General features: G+C 34.9%; 1 protein-coding gene across 5 annotated transcripts in view; it reads left to right on the top strand.

The window, feature by feature from the left end:
* Positions 1–16,122, top strand: part of NAA16 (N-alpha-acetyltransferase 16, NatA auxiliary subunit) — a 69,323-nt gene extending 53,201 nt beyond the window's left edge. For 4 of the 5 annotated variants that reach the window (XM_058548251.1, XM_058548250.1, XM_058548248.1 and 1 more), the window contains 8 exons: positions 2,780–2,908; positions 8,635–8,848; positions 9,731–9,924; positions 11,156–11,264; positions 11,698–11,796; positions 12,139–12,282; positions 14,056–14,153; positions 14,731–16,122. In XM_058548251.1, the coding sequence (XP_058404234.1) occupies positions 2,780–2,908; positions 8,635–8,848; positions 9,731–9,924; positions 11,156–11,264; positions 11,698–11,796; positions 12,139–12,282; positions 14,056–14,153; positions 14,731–14,928 (1,185 nt within the window). In that variant the 3' untranslated portion in view covers positions 14,929–16,122. The remainder of the gene's footprint in view (positions 1–2,779; positions 2,909–8,634; positions 8,849–9,730; positions 9,925–11,155; positions 11,265–11,697; positions 11,797–12,138; positions 12,283–14,055; positions 14,154–14,730) is intronic. The other variant, XM_058548249.1, reaches the window with a different exon arrangement.
* Positions 16,123–16,371: the final 249 nt, after the last annotated feature.

The following is a 16,371-nucleotide window of genomic DNA, read 5'->3' as shown; positions in this document are numbered from 1 at the left end:
ACGTGCTCCGCTTTGGCGGCCCAGGGTTTGTGGGTTCGGATCTCAGGTGTGGACCTGCACACCACTTGTCAAGCCATGCTGTGGTGGTGTCCCACATACAAAAAGTAGAGGAAGATTGGCACAGATGTTAGCTCAGGGCCAATCTTCCTCACACACACAAAAAGAGATCTAAGTATGGAAAGTAAACCTTTCAAACTTTTAGAAGAAAATATAGAAGTTTATCTTTACGGCCTGAGGTAGAAACCATTTTTTTTTTTAGGAAGATTGGCCCTGAACTAACATCTGTTGCCAGTCTTCCTCTTTTTCTTTTTTTTCCCCCCAAAGCCCCGATAGATAGTTGTATGTTATAGTTGTACATCCTTCTAGTTGCTCTATGTGGGATGCCGCCTCGGCATGGCTTGATGAGCAGAGCGTAGGTCTGTGCCCAGGATCCCAACCGGCGAACCCCAGGCTGCCGAAGCGGAACGTGCGAACTTAACTGTTATGCCACCAGCCTGGCCCCAAAAAGGGTTTTTTTTAATCTGAGGCTGCCTGACTTCTACTTTCTGATATTTAGAGTAATGCTAATAATTTGTATACCATTTGTAAGGGGAAATAGAAAAGTGGCTTTAACACTTATTAAGCACTGAGCTAAATACTTTATCAATATTATTTAATCTTAATGATCTTATGATATCATTACCCTCATATTACAGTTAAGATGTTTAGAGAGGTCACGTACTGTGCCAGTGTACATCACCCAGCTAGTCATTCATTCGGAGCCAGGATTCTAGCTTAGGTGTCTCGCACTCTAAAACCTGTTTTAGAATTGTGTAGTAGGAGCAGAAACTGCAGTGACTAATGTTTCTGAAACTTAGATGCTGTAGAATCAACAGCAGATGCAAAGTGGCAGATGTAAGGTTGGGGAAAAGTATTAGCAAGAATGATGGGTTTTAGAAGAAAAAAGTAAAATTAGGAAAATAGTAATACTGTTTATGTAGCACTTAATCAAGTGTTTGACATTTTACAGCAAGGTGATTGAGGCTCGGAAGACGTTACTTTTGAGTCATCTTTGGTCACATAGTAAATAGTGCTGGGGTTCAAACTCTTTGATGCCCTTTCCACTGCATCAGAATTTTGAAGATTAAAAGACAATATAAGAGTAGATGTAAAAGCAATGATGTTTGTAGAGAAAAATACCACCTGGAAGGCTAAAGTAGAGATTAGAAATAAAGTACAATTAAAAATAAGTATACAGGGCTGGCGCCGTGGCTTAGCGGTTAAGTGCGCGCGCTCCGCTACTGGTGGCCCGGGTTCAGATCCCGGGCACGCACCGACGCACCGCTTCTCCAGCCATGCTGAGGCCGCGTCCTACATACAACAACTAGAAGGATGTGCAGCTATGACATACAACTATCTACTGGGGCTTTGGGGGAAAAAATAAAATAAAATTATTAAAAAAAAAAATGAGTATACAAAACTTCTTGAGTTAAATAAGTCCAATGATTAAAAAAAAAACACATAGACAACTAGGATGTGTCTGAAAAGGCACAGGAGAATGAGAAAGAAAGGGGAAGTTTCCCTGTTTGAGGAGAGTAGTCACCAAAATCTGTGGCTCAGATTGCTCATGATAATTGCCTCTAGTCATTCATTCTTGACAAGTTGCCATGCCATATGGAGAGCTTGTTCAGTTTATCCATACTGGTTCATTGGCTAGGCATGTCCGTAATGTGTGGTGGATAACATAGTAAGCCAGGGGAGGAAAACTGCTAATGACCTTGAATAATCAGTTAATATCTGCTTGCTAATAAATAAGTAAAGTGCTCATATTTCCTTCTTGCAAGTTTTTCACAGTTGAGAATTTTTGTACAGAGTTGCTAATACAAGTTAGATAGTTCTAGTTGGTGAAGTTTTTGAAATGAAAAATAATGTAAATTTCTTATAAACATATATAGTCATCAAAAAATGAAAAATATATGCAACCATAAAAAAGAAATAAAATACATCCATACTTCCATTCACTCAGGGGTAACCAGTTTTTACACTTTTAATGAGAATTCTGGAAATTGAACTAACTCAAAGTAGGTGTGAGGAAGAACTGAGGGCTGAAATTATTTATGTAAATGTACCTTTGCCATCCATTCCTGGGCTCACAGAAAATATGTGACAAAACTTCAGTCCCCATACACTGAAACTAGGTACTTTATGTCTTACACTCTTCTCAGAATTCACATTGAGCCCGGATTAACAAATTTCATTATTTGGTTTTGTCAGCCTACTGCAAAGGAGAAGGCTCGGCACGGAATAGGAGATGCTGTTAGAAGCAGACACATGGGCAAAAGAAAGGGACAGCTGATAGCCTAATGTGGAGGGAGGAGACTGGGAAACTGAATAGCAGGCTTGGAACTGGTACTAACAGTTTTGACAATGATGGATGTATGTAATACTGACTCTGAGTCAGCAAGGAAAGGTCGAGTAACTTGCTTAATAGGCAGAAAATAGGCAATGTTTCATAAGATTGCTGTCTGAAATAGTTTAAAAACTTTAATGTTTAAAAACTTAGCTTTAGTAATCTGGAGTCTTTTCTATGTAGAGTGTTGAATACCCCAACAGAGCTGGATAAATAGGACTTTATGTAATTTTAAATTGGTGAGAGGCTTTTGGAAGCACATTGATTTATTTGTTAATTGCTATTTATTATCATAATAATAATTGTAGCCATAGTTGTAAAAGAGAAAATGAGATTTTTAGGATCTCTTTTATTGTGTGTTTCCTATAGTTGTGAATGCTTCCATTTCAGGAAGGAACATCTGCCATGGAAAATCTCAATGAAATGCAGTGTATGTGGTTTCAAACAGAGTGCATTTCAGCTTATCAGCGTTTGGGGAGATATGGGGATGCCTTGAAAAAATGCTATGAAGTAGAAAGGGTAAGTTGATAGAATTTTGACTTTATTTTTCTCCTGTTATGTGACAAAAACAGGTAAATTTCTACATGGGATCATCTGCCTCTTCTAACTACCTTGGAAACTTCATTGTGAAGAAAATTCTTGATCTTTAGCCTTTCAGACATTCAGAAGTTGTGAATAAATGATTGCTTTCTTTTGCTCCTCATACGGTTATAATTTCAATGTCTACATATTTTTGTCTGAAGGAAGAAGGAAAAATTCATTTAGTAAGCCATTATTGCTATTATTAACATATATTCAAAATTTCTGTTCCTTCATTGGGCCATTATTTGATTTTCACCACTAGCCTAGAAGGATACACAAGCTGATGGCCACCTCTTTCCCCTTTACGTCAGGATCTGCTCCGTAGTCAGCCTCTCTCCAGTTTGTCTTCCCAGGATATTCGTTCTCACATTCAGTACTTTGAACAGCAGACTGGTTGGTTTGCCAGGTGTGTTTTATTACTTGCTTTTAAGATTATGTGTGTGATGTGCCTTAGTGAGGGGACTTTTCTTTTCCTTTGTGTGAATTTTTGTTTTCCTGTTCTTTGTCATCTCTGAAGCACTCTCCTTCCAAATGGACAACAGGAGGAAAAGAGCCACAAATGCACCCCTCAGGCAGTCCTCAGCAGCCCTCAGTTGTGGGGTCACTCGGCACACTGTTCCCATGCTGACGCAGTATAAACCCACAGGCGTCGTAGTCAGGTGAGCCTGATGTCTGCACTCTGCAGTCACTTTGGCCTTTTTCCCATGTGAAACTTCTGAGGTTACCCAAAAGAAAGGCTGAATCTTAGGGGGTGGCTTTTGATGGGAACTGGAACTAGGGTTATACCTGAGCCCTTTTAGAAATAACCTAGTTTTTGGGGCCGGCCCAGTGGCTTAGCGGTTAAGTGCGCTTGCTCCGCTGCTGGCGACCTGGGTTCAGACCCCGGGCGCACACCTACGCACCGCTTCTCTGGCCATGCTGAGGCCGCGTCCTGCGTAGAGCAACTAGAAGGATGCGCAACTATGACATACAACTATCTGCTGGGGCTTTGGGGGAAAAAAAAGCAAGGAAGAGGATTGGCAATAGATATTAGCTCAGAGCCGGTCTTCCTCAGCAAAACGAGGAGGATTGGCATGAATGTTAGCTCAGGGCTGATCTTCCTCGGAAAAAAAAAAAAAAAACCTAGTTTTTGCTTTGTTTTGGGTTTTTTTCCTTTTTAATCCTGGGCTTGATGGCTATATCTCTGGGGAAAATCCTTCTCATCTTCTCCTTGAAAAACATAAAGCCCTCGGATGATACGTGAAATATTCAGTCAATATCCAAGCATTCTAGTTTAAATCAGGCTCTTATTTCTGTGATAAAACGGTAGGTCGTTAGCTTGTTTCAACATTCCTAGATGACTATCACTTTAAAAGCACCCTGCTTAGGAAAGGTACGTTTTTATTAACCAGAGCATTCTCAGTGAGTGGTAGATTGTTTCCTGAGTGAAGAGGCTGCTAGGCACTTATGGATCAGTCATTCCAGCAAGACCATAATTAGAAATTTACCAGATTTTCTGTGAAAGTGAAGTTTGAACATACTTAACATCATTATAATTGTGAACTTCTCCAGCTTCAATCCCATTCCTCCTAACATTAATAACTGTATTACTTTATTCTTTTTAATATTTTTTGAGTATTGTTAGAATATGATTAATAGCTATTCCATTACTAAGTTTCATTTAGATTATGCTTTCCCTTAGATTTTTAGTGATTTTGGCTGAGTAGCATGGAATAAAATTCTATAATGTCCCATAAACTACTTCCAGTTCAAGAAATATGATTAGACTGGTAAAAAGCATTTCTGAAGGAAAAAAATTAAAGGAAATCAGTGGTTGTCAGAGATTAAAGCGTGGCAGAAGTCATGTTGCCTTCTGGGCCATAGTTATTGCTAGAAGCGTTACCATTATAGAATTTGCTCTTGGTGCTTGAGCATAGAAAGAACTAGAAGCAGATAAGCAAGAAAAGAGCCTATTCTTATGCCTCTTGTACGCTAGTCTTTATAGTGAATCATTTATACTAAATGTAAATAAGACTTACTTCTAGTGTTTATATGTAGAAATGTGAGTGCTTAGTACAAATAGGGTGATTAACTATTTGCAGACTGATTAATACTTCTAAAATTAATTTCTAGTAAAATTAATGTACTCTAAAAGAAAATGCTTAATGATATAAGTGTAAGGATTTAGGAGTAATTACAGAATTCAGAGATCTCCCTGAATTACTTTTGTGCCTGGGTTTTAAATATTTTAGTAAAGAAATGAGTTTTAAAAATAAAACTTTGCAGTTTACCTTCTAAATAGAAGGTCAGTGAATAGAGAAATAAGTTCCAGTAAGGGCTAAGTCTCTCTTCTGCCTTCTGCCTTCTGCATTGTAGGCAGTTTTGGCTAGGACACATACTGCTATGCACTCTTATTAGATTTGGAGTAGAATTTTAGTAATTAGAATTCTAGAGTGGCCACACTGTGGGACTTTTTCTGTCTTCATCTTGCCTTCGTCATAGGATTTTAGGATTATATGTAAAGGTTATATAGTCCAACCCAGTCTGATGTTTAGAACTTGGGTTTTATTAAAAACAAAACAACTGTCTTCAAAATATTGGATATAAACTTGTATTCAGAATAACATCTTAAACTATTTTATCTTTTAAGGATTGTTTTCTTTATTTTCCTTTTTTTCAGGTGGTTGATTTCTCATTATTTTAGTGTGCTGAGTTATATCTGAAATAGAGCAACAATACATATTTCTAAAACTTTTTGATAAGATCTGGGATTTCTGATAGATCAAAACCATAGAAAGTTCATAACTTTATCTTCTAGTGCATCTTAATCTTTATCAAATTGACACATGCTTTATAATGATAGATTTTCTATAAAAGAAATAGAATAGCTTGTTACCCTAGTTGGGCTGGTTATTATCTAAGTCCAGAGGCTTTTGCTGCCTTTCTGTGGTGAGCTCTGACTTGTCTCCTCCAGAACTCTGAGAAGTAATGGGTGTGAGAATGTGAGTCACAAGAGAGAGGCTAATAGGAAATTCCTAAAATAACCCCGCGCTCTTAAGCTGTGAATTGCATTTCTTAATTCTTTGCTGACTTGTCTTACTTTGACTCAAGCCTAATTTTGACAGTTTAAACAATTCGTGCTAGCATTAATCCCTGCCCCCACAAAGAAAAAAGAGAGAACTAGTGTTTATGATGAAGGGAAAATTGAGTTGAGGGCATGAACTGTATGTTAATGTATGTGTACTTAGTTTCTACAGCAAGCTGATAAGTGACCTTTTGTTCATGTTTGGCTGAAGTGCAGGGAAACTCACTTTACCTGTTTGTGTTATTATCTAGTGTATTTTTATGTTTTATAAATTTGGAGACTTAAAAACTCACCACAGGGTAGTGCGAGGGAGATCTCTGTGGTGATGGAATAGTTCTGTGTCTTGATCGTGGTAGTGGTTACATGCGTCTACACGTGATGAAATCACATAGAACTACACACACACATTGTACCAATGTCAGTTTTTTGGTTTTGACATTGTACTATAGTTATGTACGATGTAACCTTTTGGTGGAAACTGAGGAAGGGTATACAGGACATCTCTATACTACCTGTGCAACTTCCTCTTTAACTATAATTATTCCAAGATAAAAAGTTAAAAAAAAAAAAAGAAAACCTAAGGTTATTTAGTTGTGTTTGAGTAGGATTCTGCAATACAGAATATGGCTAGATTAAATTAGAAAATGTAGGATACTGCAAAATAATTTTGCTTAGTATCCTACCTTTTCTAATTTAGCCATATTCTGTCCACCACTAATAGCTTATTATAGAGTGATCAACGTCCACGTTTGCCTGGGGCCGAGCGGGTTCCTGAGATGCAGACTTTCAGTGGAAAAACTGAGAAAACCTCAGGCAAACGGGGATAAGTTGGTTACCCTATGTATGGAAGACATTAACTGGAGAGAGGCAGTCTGTGGGCTGTTACTGATAAAGAGGCGGCTTAAATGTTTGTGGTTCCATATGGCTCCCTCCGAGACTTGACTTAAAATCTGTGTCGCTGCTAGGAATATCTCTTGAAACCCGTGTCTGCCTTTTTTACACATAAATATTTCTCGGCTTAAAAAAAGTCCTGTAAGCTGTTAGATGTTTTGAACTCATTATGTGTTCCATCATTTTTGGCCCTGCCATTTTTCCTCAGTCAGTTGTATTGAATTTTAAGGTATTATGGTGCTAGTCATAACTTGATTTACATTAACCATGAACAGCTTTATGAAATACATAATCCTTTGATTTAAAAAAAAAAACTAAGTTTATGTTATTATTTAAGAGTTGATTTCTCTTCTTGATGGGAGGAATGCAGTTTTCAAATATAACATCATTAAAGCATGATTCTATTGTGAAATGTTCATTTTTTTTTTTCATTTCTTTCCTGCCACACCGTGTACTTTTATTCTCCTTATCTTAGAATTCGTCCCTTAAGTCTCAGGTACTTACTGTAATTCTGTGTATAATGTATTTCCAATTACCAAGACAACTAAAATTATCAAATGATATGGACAATGAGTAATGTGTCCTCTGCACAGTGAGTTACTAGGTCCACAGGACAGAGAGAAGATGAAGTAGTAGAAAGGCTTGATCTGTGTTTGTGTATGGAATCATTCATTTTCTGTATGTTTTTGGAGAAGCTACAATAGAGGAAAAGGAAGAAGACAGTGGTAGAGTTGTATGTGGGGAGGAAACTAAAAGTGTGAATTGTTTTGTTAGGGGAGTTAGTGGTCTTCTTTCCATGTAGCAGATTAGTTCTTAACTCTCTTTGGACCATGGACTCTCTGAGAATTGGATGAAAGCCTCGAGCTCTCCCCTTAGGAAAATGTTATGCTTGTTTACACACAGACTCCAGATGAAGCTAAATGGAGTCTAAAATGGAATTTGCTAAAATGGAATGTAGGTATATTAATGGGAGCTTATTGAGTGAGAAAAAACCATAACGCTGTGCATTTGTATAATAGTAATGTTTAGAATGAACTTTAAAATATGTTCTTATTTTATCCCTTAACAACCTTATGAAATTGGCTGTATAGATTTCTTTATTCCTAACTTAGATTAAATAATTGAGGCTCTAGGAAATTAAGAGGTCACATGCCTGAGAAGTAGCTTATCTCTTGAGTTGGCAAATAATGTGCTTATTGAATGTCCGCTATGCTAGGCCCTGTGCCAGGCAGTGGGGATAGAGATGAGAAGGCTTGCTTGCCTTCTAAGAGCTCAGAGTTGAGTGGAACAGTCTGATTTGTAAATATTTAGTGTGAACCTATATATATTTAGTCTTCATTCAGAGCTGTTTAACTCTGCCATGCTGATTTTTGGGAAATACTGAGGAAGAAATATTTCATTAAAAAACTAAAATATCAGTATGTACTAGTTTCCAGGTTTAAAAAATAACCTAATCGTCTGACTTATTATATAGAAATTGAGTATCATCACAAAACATGATTTATAGGGAATGAGCATGGATTGAAGGTAGTAAGAGAAACTTCACTTGAATGCAAAGAATAACTTGATGTCCTTTGAACAGTGGCGAGGGCAACTAAGTGAAATTGTAACTGTTTAAATTGTTTTTCTAGCTTTTTATGATTTTCTTTTCAAAAGTAGACATTATTGACGTAAATGTAAAGGATAATTTTGTGGTTTTGTTTTTAAGCATTTTTTTGAGATAACTGACGATCAGTTTGACTTCCATACATACTGCATGAGAAAGATGACCCTTCGTGCCTATGTTGACCTTTTGAGGTTAGAAGATGTACTCAGAAGACATGCTTTCTACTTCAAGGCTGCTAGATCAGCGATTGAAATATACTTGAAATTGTATGATAATCCCTTAACCAATGAAAGCAAACAACAAGAAATAAATTCAGGTAACTGAAAAGGTACTTACTTAAAAAGATTTGGAAAAAACGCTAAATTTCAGAACGTCGTTAACATAAACAATACATAGAAAAGTATATTGTCAAATGGATGTGAAGACAACATTAGATAACTGATATGCCAAAAAAAAAGTTGGGGAGAAACTTAGAAAAAGTCGGCAGGATGATGTTCTTTCTGTAGCTGATGCTTCTAAATCACCCTAATGGAATGACTCACAATCATTTTTATTTTTATCCTTAGTAAGGCTAATTCAGGAACAATAGAGATGTCTGTAGGCTGGGGTCTTTTTTTTTTAATTGTAACTGAAAATAACTTTGAGCCCCTTAGGGAAAAATGTTTCTTAAAACTTTTAGTACCTTTTGATTAAAAATAATAATGCCAATGAGAATATCTGTACAGGTTTTTATTCACTATAATGTTAATATCTAGGAATATTTGAGAAATAGTATGGAGGCATATTTCTAATATTTCATTCCTAATATTTATATAGTATTTAGAGATCACAAGTGTGTTTATATGCATCGTCTCACTTATCCTTGAAATATTCCAAGAGGATAGTTGGTGTTATCAGCCCTGCTTTACAAAGCTTGGGACTTGAGACTGAGAGATGAAGTGATGTGCCTACAGTTGTATATGGTGTAGGCAGCAGAACTGGCCTAGAATTGGTTAACTTTAGTCGATGCAGCATTTGCTGGTTGCCTTTTGTGTGCCAGGTTTTGTGCCAGTCATTAGGAATACACTTTCTAAAAACTTCTATGTAGTTGCCTCTTCCCCTTTACCCCCAAAAACTACACTAATAGTGTGTATTACAGAAGAATATGAGGAAAATAGAAACGTTGATTCAGAATTTTCATTTGTTTGGATATTTATAGAAAACCTGTCAGCCAAAGAATTGAAGAAAATGCTTAGTAAGCAGAGAAGAGCTCAGAAAAAGGCTAAATTAGAAGAACAGAGAAAGCATGCAGAAAGAGAACGTCAACAAAAAAATCAGAAGAAAAAAAGAGATGAAGAAGAAGAAGAAGCCAGTGGTCTCAAAGAAGAACTTATACCTGAAAAATTAGAAAGGGTGAGATGAATTTACTACCTTTATTTGGTAAAATTTATGTTATTTGTTCTATTCTGGCCATAAACATGATTCATTTAAATCTATAAATCAGAAGCCATTTGTAATATTTCAAAGTCATTATGATAGTCATCAATTATTTCTGAGTGGTAATATGCAAATTTTGTCTAATACAAATTATTCATAGAATTATAGTTGTGGTAGGCAGAATAATGGCCCTCCAAAGGTGTCCACGTCCTAATCTCTGCAACCTGTGAATATGTTATATAACATGGCAAAGGGGAATGAAGGTGGCAGATGGAATTTAGGGTTGTAATTAACTGGCCTTAAGATAGAGAGGTAGCCTGGATTATCCACTTGGGCCCGATGTAATCACAAGGGGCCTTAAAAGTGCAGGAGGGAGGTAGGAGAGGGAGGTCAGAGTGGTGTGAGAAGGACTCAACCCGCTGTTGCTTGCCTTGAAGAGGGGGGGAGGGAACCGCAAGCCAAAGAATGTAGGCAGCCTTGAAAAGGTGAAAAAGGCATTGAAACATATTCTCCCTTCGAGCCTCCAAAAGGGAGTGCAGTCCTGCTGACACCTTGATTTTAAGCCTGTTGAGACCCACATTGGACTTCTAACAGAACTGCAAGATGATAAATTTGTTTTAATATAATAAATTTTTGTTAATTTGTTACAGCAGCAATACAATTGTCTATTAAATATGAAAGCATTCTATATGTCTTGCCAGATACGTTTTAGTTACAAAGAGATAGCACTTCATCTCCAGGATTTTCTCAAAGTATTAGTAGTTATTTAGGGACCAGATTTGGGGAAATACTTAGCTTTCTGGTTTATTCACTCTGAATCTAGGATAAGTATTTTAAATTTGTCATTACTTTTCTTCAATTATGTGATGCAATTATATTTGTCTCCTTTAGATTTTTGTAGTATAAGGGACTGTCAGTTCTTGGTATACCATCTCCTTAAGTCTGTGGAATACTTTTCTGTATTTTGGATTTTTATAAAATTATATTGATTTTACAATCAGAAAAATAGAGCTGTTTTCATTTTGATAATTGTTGACTGTTTACTTTGAATTTGTTTATAGATAGTTTTAAAATGTTTTCTTGCTTGTTTGGTTCTATAAAGAGAACTGTCTAAATAACTTCAGGTATGTATTTAAAATTTTAAGGGAAATTTGGCTTGTGTAGCTGTTTATTAAACATAATAATTTTCCTTTCTGTTTCAAAATAGACAGAAAATCCGTTAGAAGAAGCTATCAAGTTCCTTATACCTCTTAAGAACCTTGTTGCTGATAACATTGACACTCATCTATTAGCATTTGAAATATATTTTAGAAAAGGTAATAGTTTGAATTCAGTTTCTAATCTTTAATTATATTGGAGACCACATTCAGTAATCTTTGTCAGTTAGAGCTATTTTTGTTTCTTAGAATTCCATTTTAATCTTCCACAAAGGCTCTTAATCCCTTTTCCCCTTGCTACCCAAAACTTTACTGGGTAATAAATTAGACTATTATGGTCAAATCCATTTTAAGAATAGTTTGAACAATCATACAAACTGTTCACCTGAAGCAGTTCTTCATGATTTTTCAAGCTTTTCTTTAGAAAATGAAGGTTGTCTTTGATAATCAAAGTCAGCTTTGAATTTTGCTTATGAATGTTACAGGAAAGGTAACATTTCTTTAGTGAATTTTAAGTGAGGCTAAAATAAAGTGAAGAAAATAACATGCGTAAATGTTGATGCTATTACTTTCGTATTTTTTTCTAACACAGGCAAGTTTCTGTTAATGTTACAGTCTGTCAAACGAGCTTTTGCCATCAACAGTAATAACCCATGGTTACATGAATGTTTAATTAAATTTTCTAAATCTGGTAAGTATAAAAAAGTTAATATTTAAGTAAAAGCAAATGTGACAGTTTAGCTGTCTTCCATTAAACTGGATGTTTAAGAGATTTGCAACAATGTAAAGCAAAAAAAAGATAATGTTGATAGTATTTTAAATGAAGGTGTTTCTATAAATTAAATATGCTAGCAAAGACATGCGAGAAATTAGTGCATTTATAAGCTAGAATGTATTTATATTTCAAAGGAACAGTATTTTTACTGTGTAAAATATATCAAACTTAGTAATGAAAATAAATGTATTTTAATTGATTTTGTGTCAAAGGACAGATCAAAAAATTTTTTTAATTGCAAATGTTTTATTTTTATAGTATCTAATCATAGTAATCTTCCAGACATTGTGAGCCAAGTTCTATCTCAAGAAATGCAGAAAATATTTGTCAACAAGGATTTGGAAAGTTTTAATGAGGATTTTCTCAAACGTAATGCTACCTCTCTTCAGCATCTACTTTCAGGTTGGTGTTTAGCTCCCAAAGTTGAGATGTTTATGGAAAAAAGTTAGAATGTGATGGGAAAAAAAATTGGAAAGATGTTCAACCTCACTAATTATCAGAGAAAAAGAAATGAATACAATACCATGTTTGATTTTTCAAATTAGCAAAAGATTTAGTTTTGGAAAAAAGAGATTAAAGTATGGTAAAGATGTGGTGAACAAGTCCTCTTGTATTTTGCTGCTGGAAGTGTAAATTGGCCCAGCCATTTAGGAAAGCAGTTTGTCACTCTTATCAAGAGCTTCATGTTATCTGTGTCTTTTGTTTTAGTTGTAACTTTTGTAAATAACTTTAAAGAATTAATCCAAAGCAAATAAAGAACTATAAGTGCAAAGATGTTAACTGATATGCTGTGTTTAAGTATGGGGAAAACAATGGAAACAAATGTAATATATGTCCAGTAATAGGGGAAACAGTAGGTTTGTAGGATGGAATACCAGGTAGTCATATAAAGTGATGTTTATTCAAAAAGTTTGTAATAATGGGCAAATTCTTCTGTAATACGTATGCAGAATTAACATACAATATAATCTCAACTAGGTAGAAATACACATGAGATAAAGGCTGAAAAGAAGTCTGTACCAAAGCTTTTAATGATTGCTTTTGGGTGTTGTGGTTATGAATGATTTATTTTTTATGTTTTTATTACTTTACATATTGTGTATTTTCAGGATTTATTTATATCCTGCCTTGTTACAGGAAGGATTTTAAGCAGTTTATACAAATTCTTAAAATGACAAGATGGCATAAATGCAAACTGGACAAAAGATTGTACAAAAGGAGTTGGGGACAAAATGAAGTGCATAGTATAATGAAGTATGCTCCTACTTTATGCCATCTATTTAAATATTTTAACCTAAGTTTTTTTGTTGTAAAGGGAAACGTCTAGGTTCTGATAGCTTGGGAAAGAAGTTAATTCCTGTGAAAAATTACACTTCTTGGTAGTAAGGGCAGATAAGAATTTCTCTTCGAGAACACAAGATAATGGAAAAAACCATTTCTTTATTCCTTTCCAAATATCATATGAAATGTTAAGGGAAAGATAATTTTTGCCACCATAAAGAAAGTCAGAAGACCAATTGGGAAAAAATATTCACAGAAATGTAACTGATAAAAAGCTAATAAGATACATAGAGCTCTTAAAAACTAACAATAAACAATATAAATTAATAAAAGTCCAGTAGAAAAATGAGAGTAGTATGTGGACCATGTAATTTACAGGAGAAATATAAACTGGGTTTTATTTAAAAATAGCTTTAAAAATTAATTTTTTTTTCTTTGTGAATATGCAGACATTTTCTGTTGTCCCTCCACCATACTACTCTGTAACAATAATTTGTTCCTTAGATGTTTTATCTTAGGGTATTATCTTTTTTTTAATGATTTTAGCTGAAATATTGATTGATGCCATGGGGCAGCCCATATTTACATTGTTATATCATTTCTGAGTTGGGGAAGTTGTTATATCTGGTCTCCTGGTAAATGTTTAGTAACCATCTCTTGGTGACTGAAAAAGCCCTGATTTGTAGTGTTTTGCCATAATATAAATACTGCCATTGTGGCCCCAAGCTATCAATGGGATGTCACTGAATAAGGAGTTGGGAAGAAATGTCACAGTTGGCTCACCAGAGCACCGCTGATTAAACACTTGGAACCATATTTTAAGTCACTGGTCAATGTAAATCAGCTCAAATGTAAGACATAGGAATTATTCATTTTGAAATGTTTTGGTATTAGGTGCTAAAATGATGTATTTTCTGGACAAGTCAAGGCAAGAGAAAGCAATTGCTATTGCCACTAGACTGGATGAAACTATAAAAGATAAAAATGTAAAGGTAAGAATTTTCACAGGCTGATATCTGCAAATTTATGGATACGTAGTGATCTAACAAAACATGTCTTTACGACATAATTCTTGGGGGGGCCTTCAGAGTTATTCCTGGATTTGAATCTCAGTGCCACCAATTATGAGCTGTGTCACACCAGGCAAGTTACCTCTCTTAGCTTCCTTTTCCTTATTTGTAAGATGAGCATGAAAATACTATGTATCTCACAGAGTTGGTATCAGGATTAACGGAAGTGATAAACTGTGAAGTGCTTAATACCTGCCTGGCACATAGTGAGCGCCCAGTAAATGGGAACAGCTATTCATAAAAAACACTTTCATTTTAGTGATCACAGTTTCAGAGGTTCACTTTTTCAAGTATTAGAATTTTGCTGTTTTTTTAAGGCTTTGCAGAATTGATTTTTAAAGTGTTCCTTTTTTGAGTGATTACTCACTACAGATAGCAAGAAGTTATTTTAGACTTGTCAGTTTTCTCTTGCTTAATTAAGAAATTGCATTTTTTGATTAAAGTGGTTGTTAACCAAACTTTTTTTTTAATAATTTTTATTTTCCCCTTGTTTCAAAAGACTTTAATAAAGGTTTCTGAGACACTGCTTGATGGCAGCTTTGGGAACTGTAATTCCCAATATGAAGAATACAGGATGGCCTGTCATAACCTGTTTCCCTTTACGTCTGCTTTCCTGCCTGCTGTGAATGAAGTCGACAGTCATAATGTGGCACTAAACCACACAGCTAACTATGATGTCTTGGCAAATGAAATTTGAAATCCCATAGAAAGGTGACTCCTGTAAGACTCAAAGCTGAATTCAGATCAGGGTTTGTTTTCCAGGATATATTTTAATATAGATATGAAATGAGAAAATTGGGGAGAATTTTTAAATGGAGTATTCTGTAAGCTTATTTTATTCTTTATCTGACTCTGCCAATTTACATAAGCATCTGTGAAAATTACCTGTTTATACTTGTACAGTTTTCTTAAACTCGCAAATTATCAGCATTGTGATGGGTGCTGTCACTTCTGTATCATAAATATGATGATCTCTTATTAAGCTAAGTTGTATACAGCCCCGTTGTATTATTTTCTTTAGATCCTGGTTTTAGGATCTATGTTTTGATCCCTTACTGGTTTGTTTTATTGTTTACTTGCTTGCTTTTTAATTAAAGCACATCAGTTTTAAATGTTAACTATATGGACAAAACAATATGGAACTCCTTTTGGCAGATACTGAGGTTTATTTAAAAATTTATTTCAGTTTGCCTTTTTTTCCATCTTAATTTTTTTATGATTTACCATTTCCTTTTTAATATCTATGAAAATGATACTTTCTGTTGTATAAGGGTACTCCACTTTTATGTAGATGATTCAGAATGTGGGGCTTTCTTTGCTTCTTAATCATGGAAATTCACTGGTAAATTTGTTGCATATCTCTGATTGGTCTTAAAGACCCACAGGCAAGAATTATGCTTTCTTGAGTAAATTGCTTTGCGTGTTAACAAGTAGTTTATATCTGAGTGGTGTGCTTCAAGGGAGCATAATACGGCAGCATACAAGTTATAATGAAACATTCTTAGTCTTATAGCCATGCATTGACTGTTAAGTATGTTTTTGTATCAGCAAAATGAGAATTTAAACTATCATTCGTTTAACTATTAAAACATAGTATTGTTGAGCAATATTTTTTGGAGAGGATAGCTTTTTGCTCTATCTTGTACAGAAAACAGTAATGGAGTCATTCAGTATGTTTCAGAACTGTGTAAATATGTCTGTAATATTAATACTTCCCCCTTAAGGCAAATATAAATTCAAAAAGGGAGATTTTATTTAGAGAAATAGACCTAATTAAAATGATTTTCCTTCACTCTAAGCTATTTAGATTCATAATTGTTGAGAGACAAAAAACTCACTGTAAAATAATGCCAGCCTATATAATGTGTAATAAATTATTTTGTACACAGTTGCTTATTTGTATTTGTGTTTTGTTATCATTTAACACTATCAAAATATTTTTGCAGAATGTTTTTTCTTTGAAGGAGTAAAAACTTAATCATCTTAATTTTTTCAAGTTTATAAAAAAACAAGCACCTACCAGTATATTCTGGTGCCACAGCAGCTTGGCTTCTTTTTAGTGTTTTAATAATTTTAGAACTAATCAATCTTCATCACTAAATATACTGGCAAACATGTAATTTGTCATGTTACTTTCAGC

This window comes from Diceros bicornis, chromosome 9 (genome assembly GCF_020826845.1).
Source record: "Diceros bicornis minor isolate mBicDic1 chromosome 9, mDicBic1.mat.cur, whole genome shotgun sequence".
NCBI lineage: Eukaryota > Metazoa > Chordata > Mammalia > Perissodactyla > Rhinocerotidae > Diceros > Diceros bicornis.
Note: the sequence above shows the minus strand (reverse complement) of the source record. Positions and strands in the feature narration are given on the sequence as shown.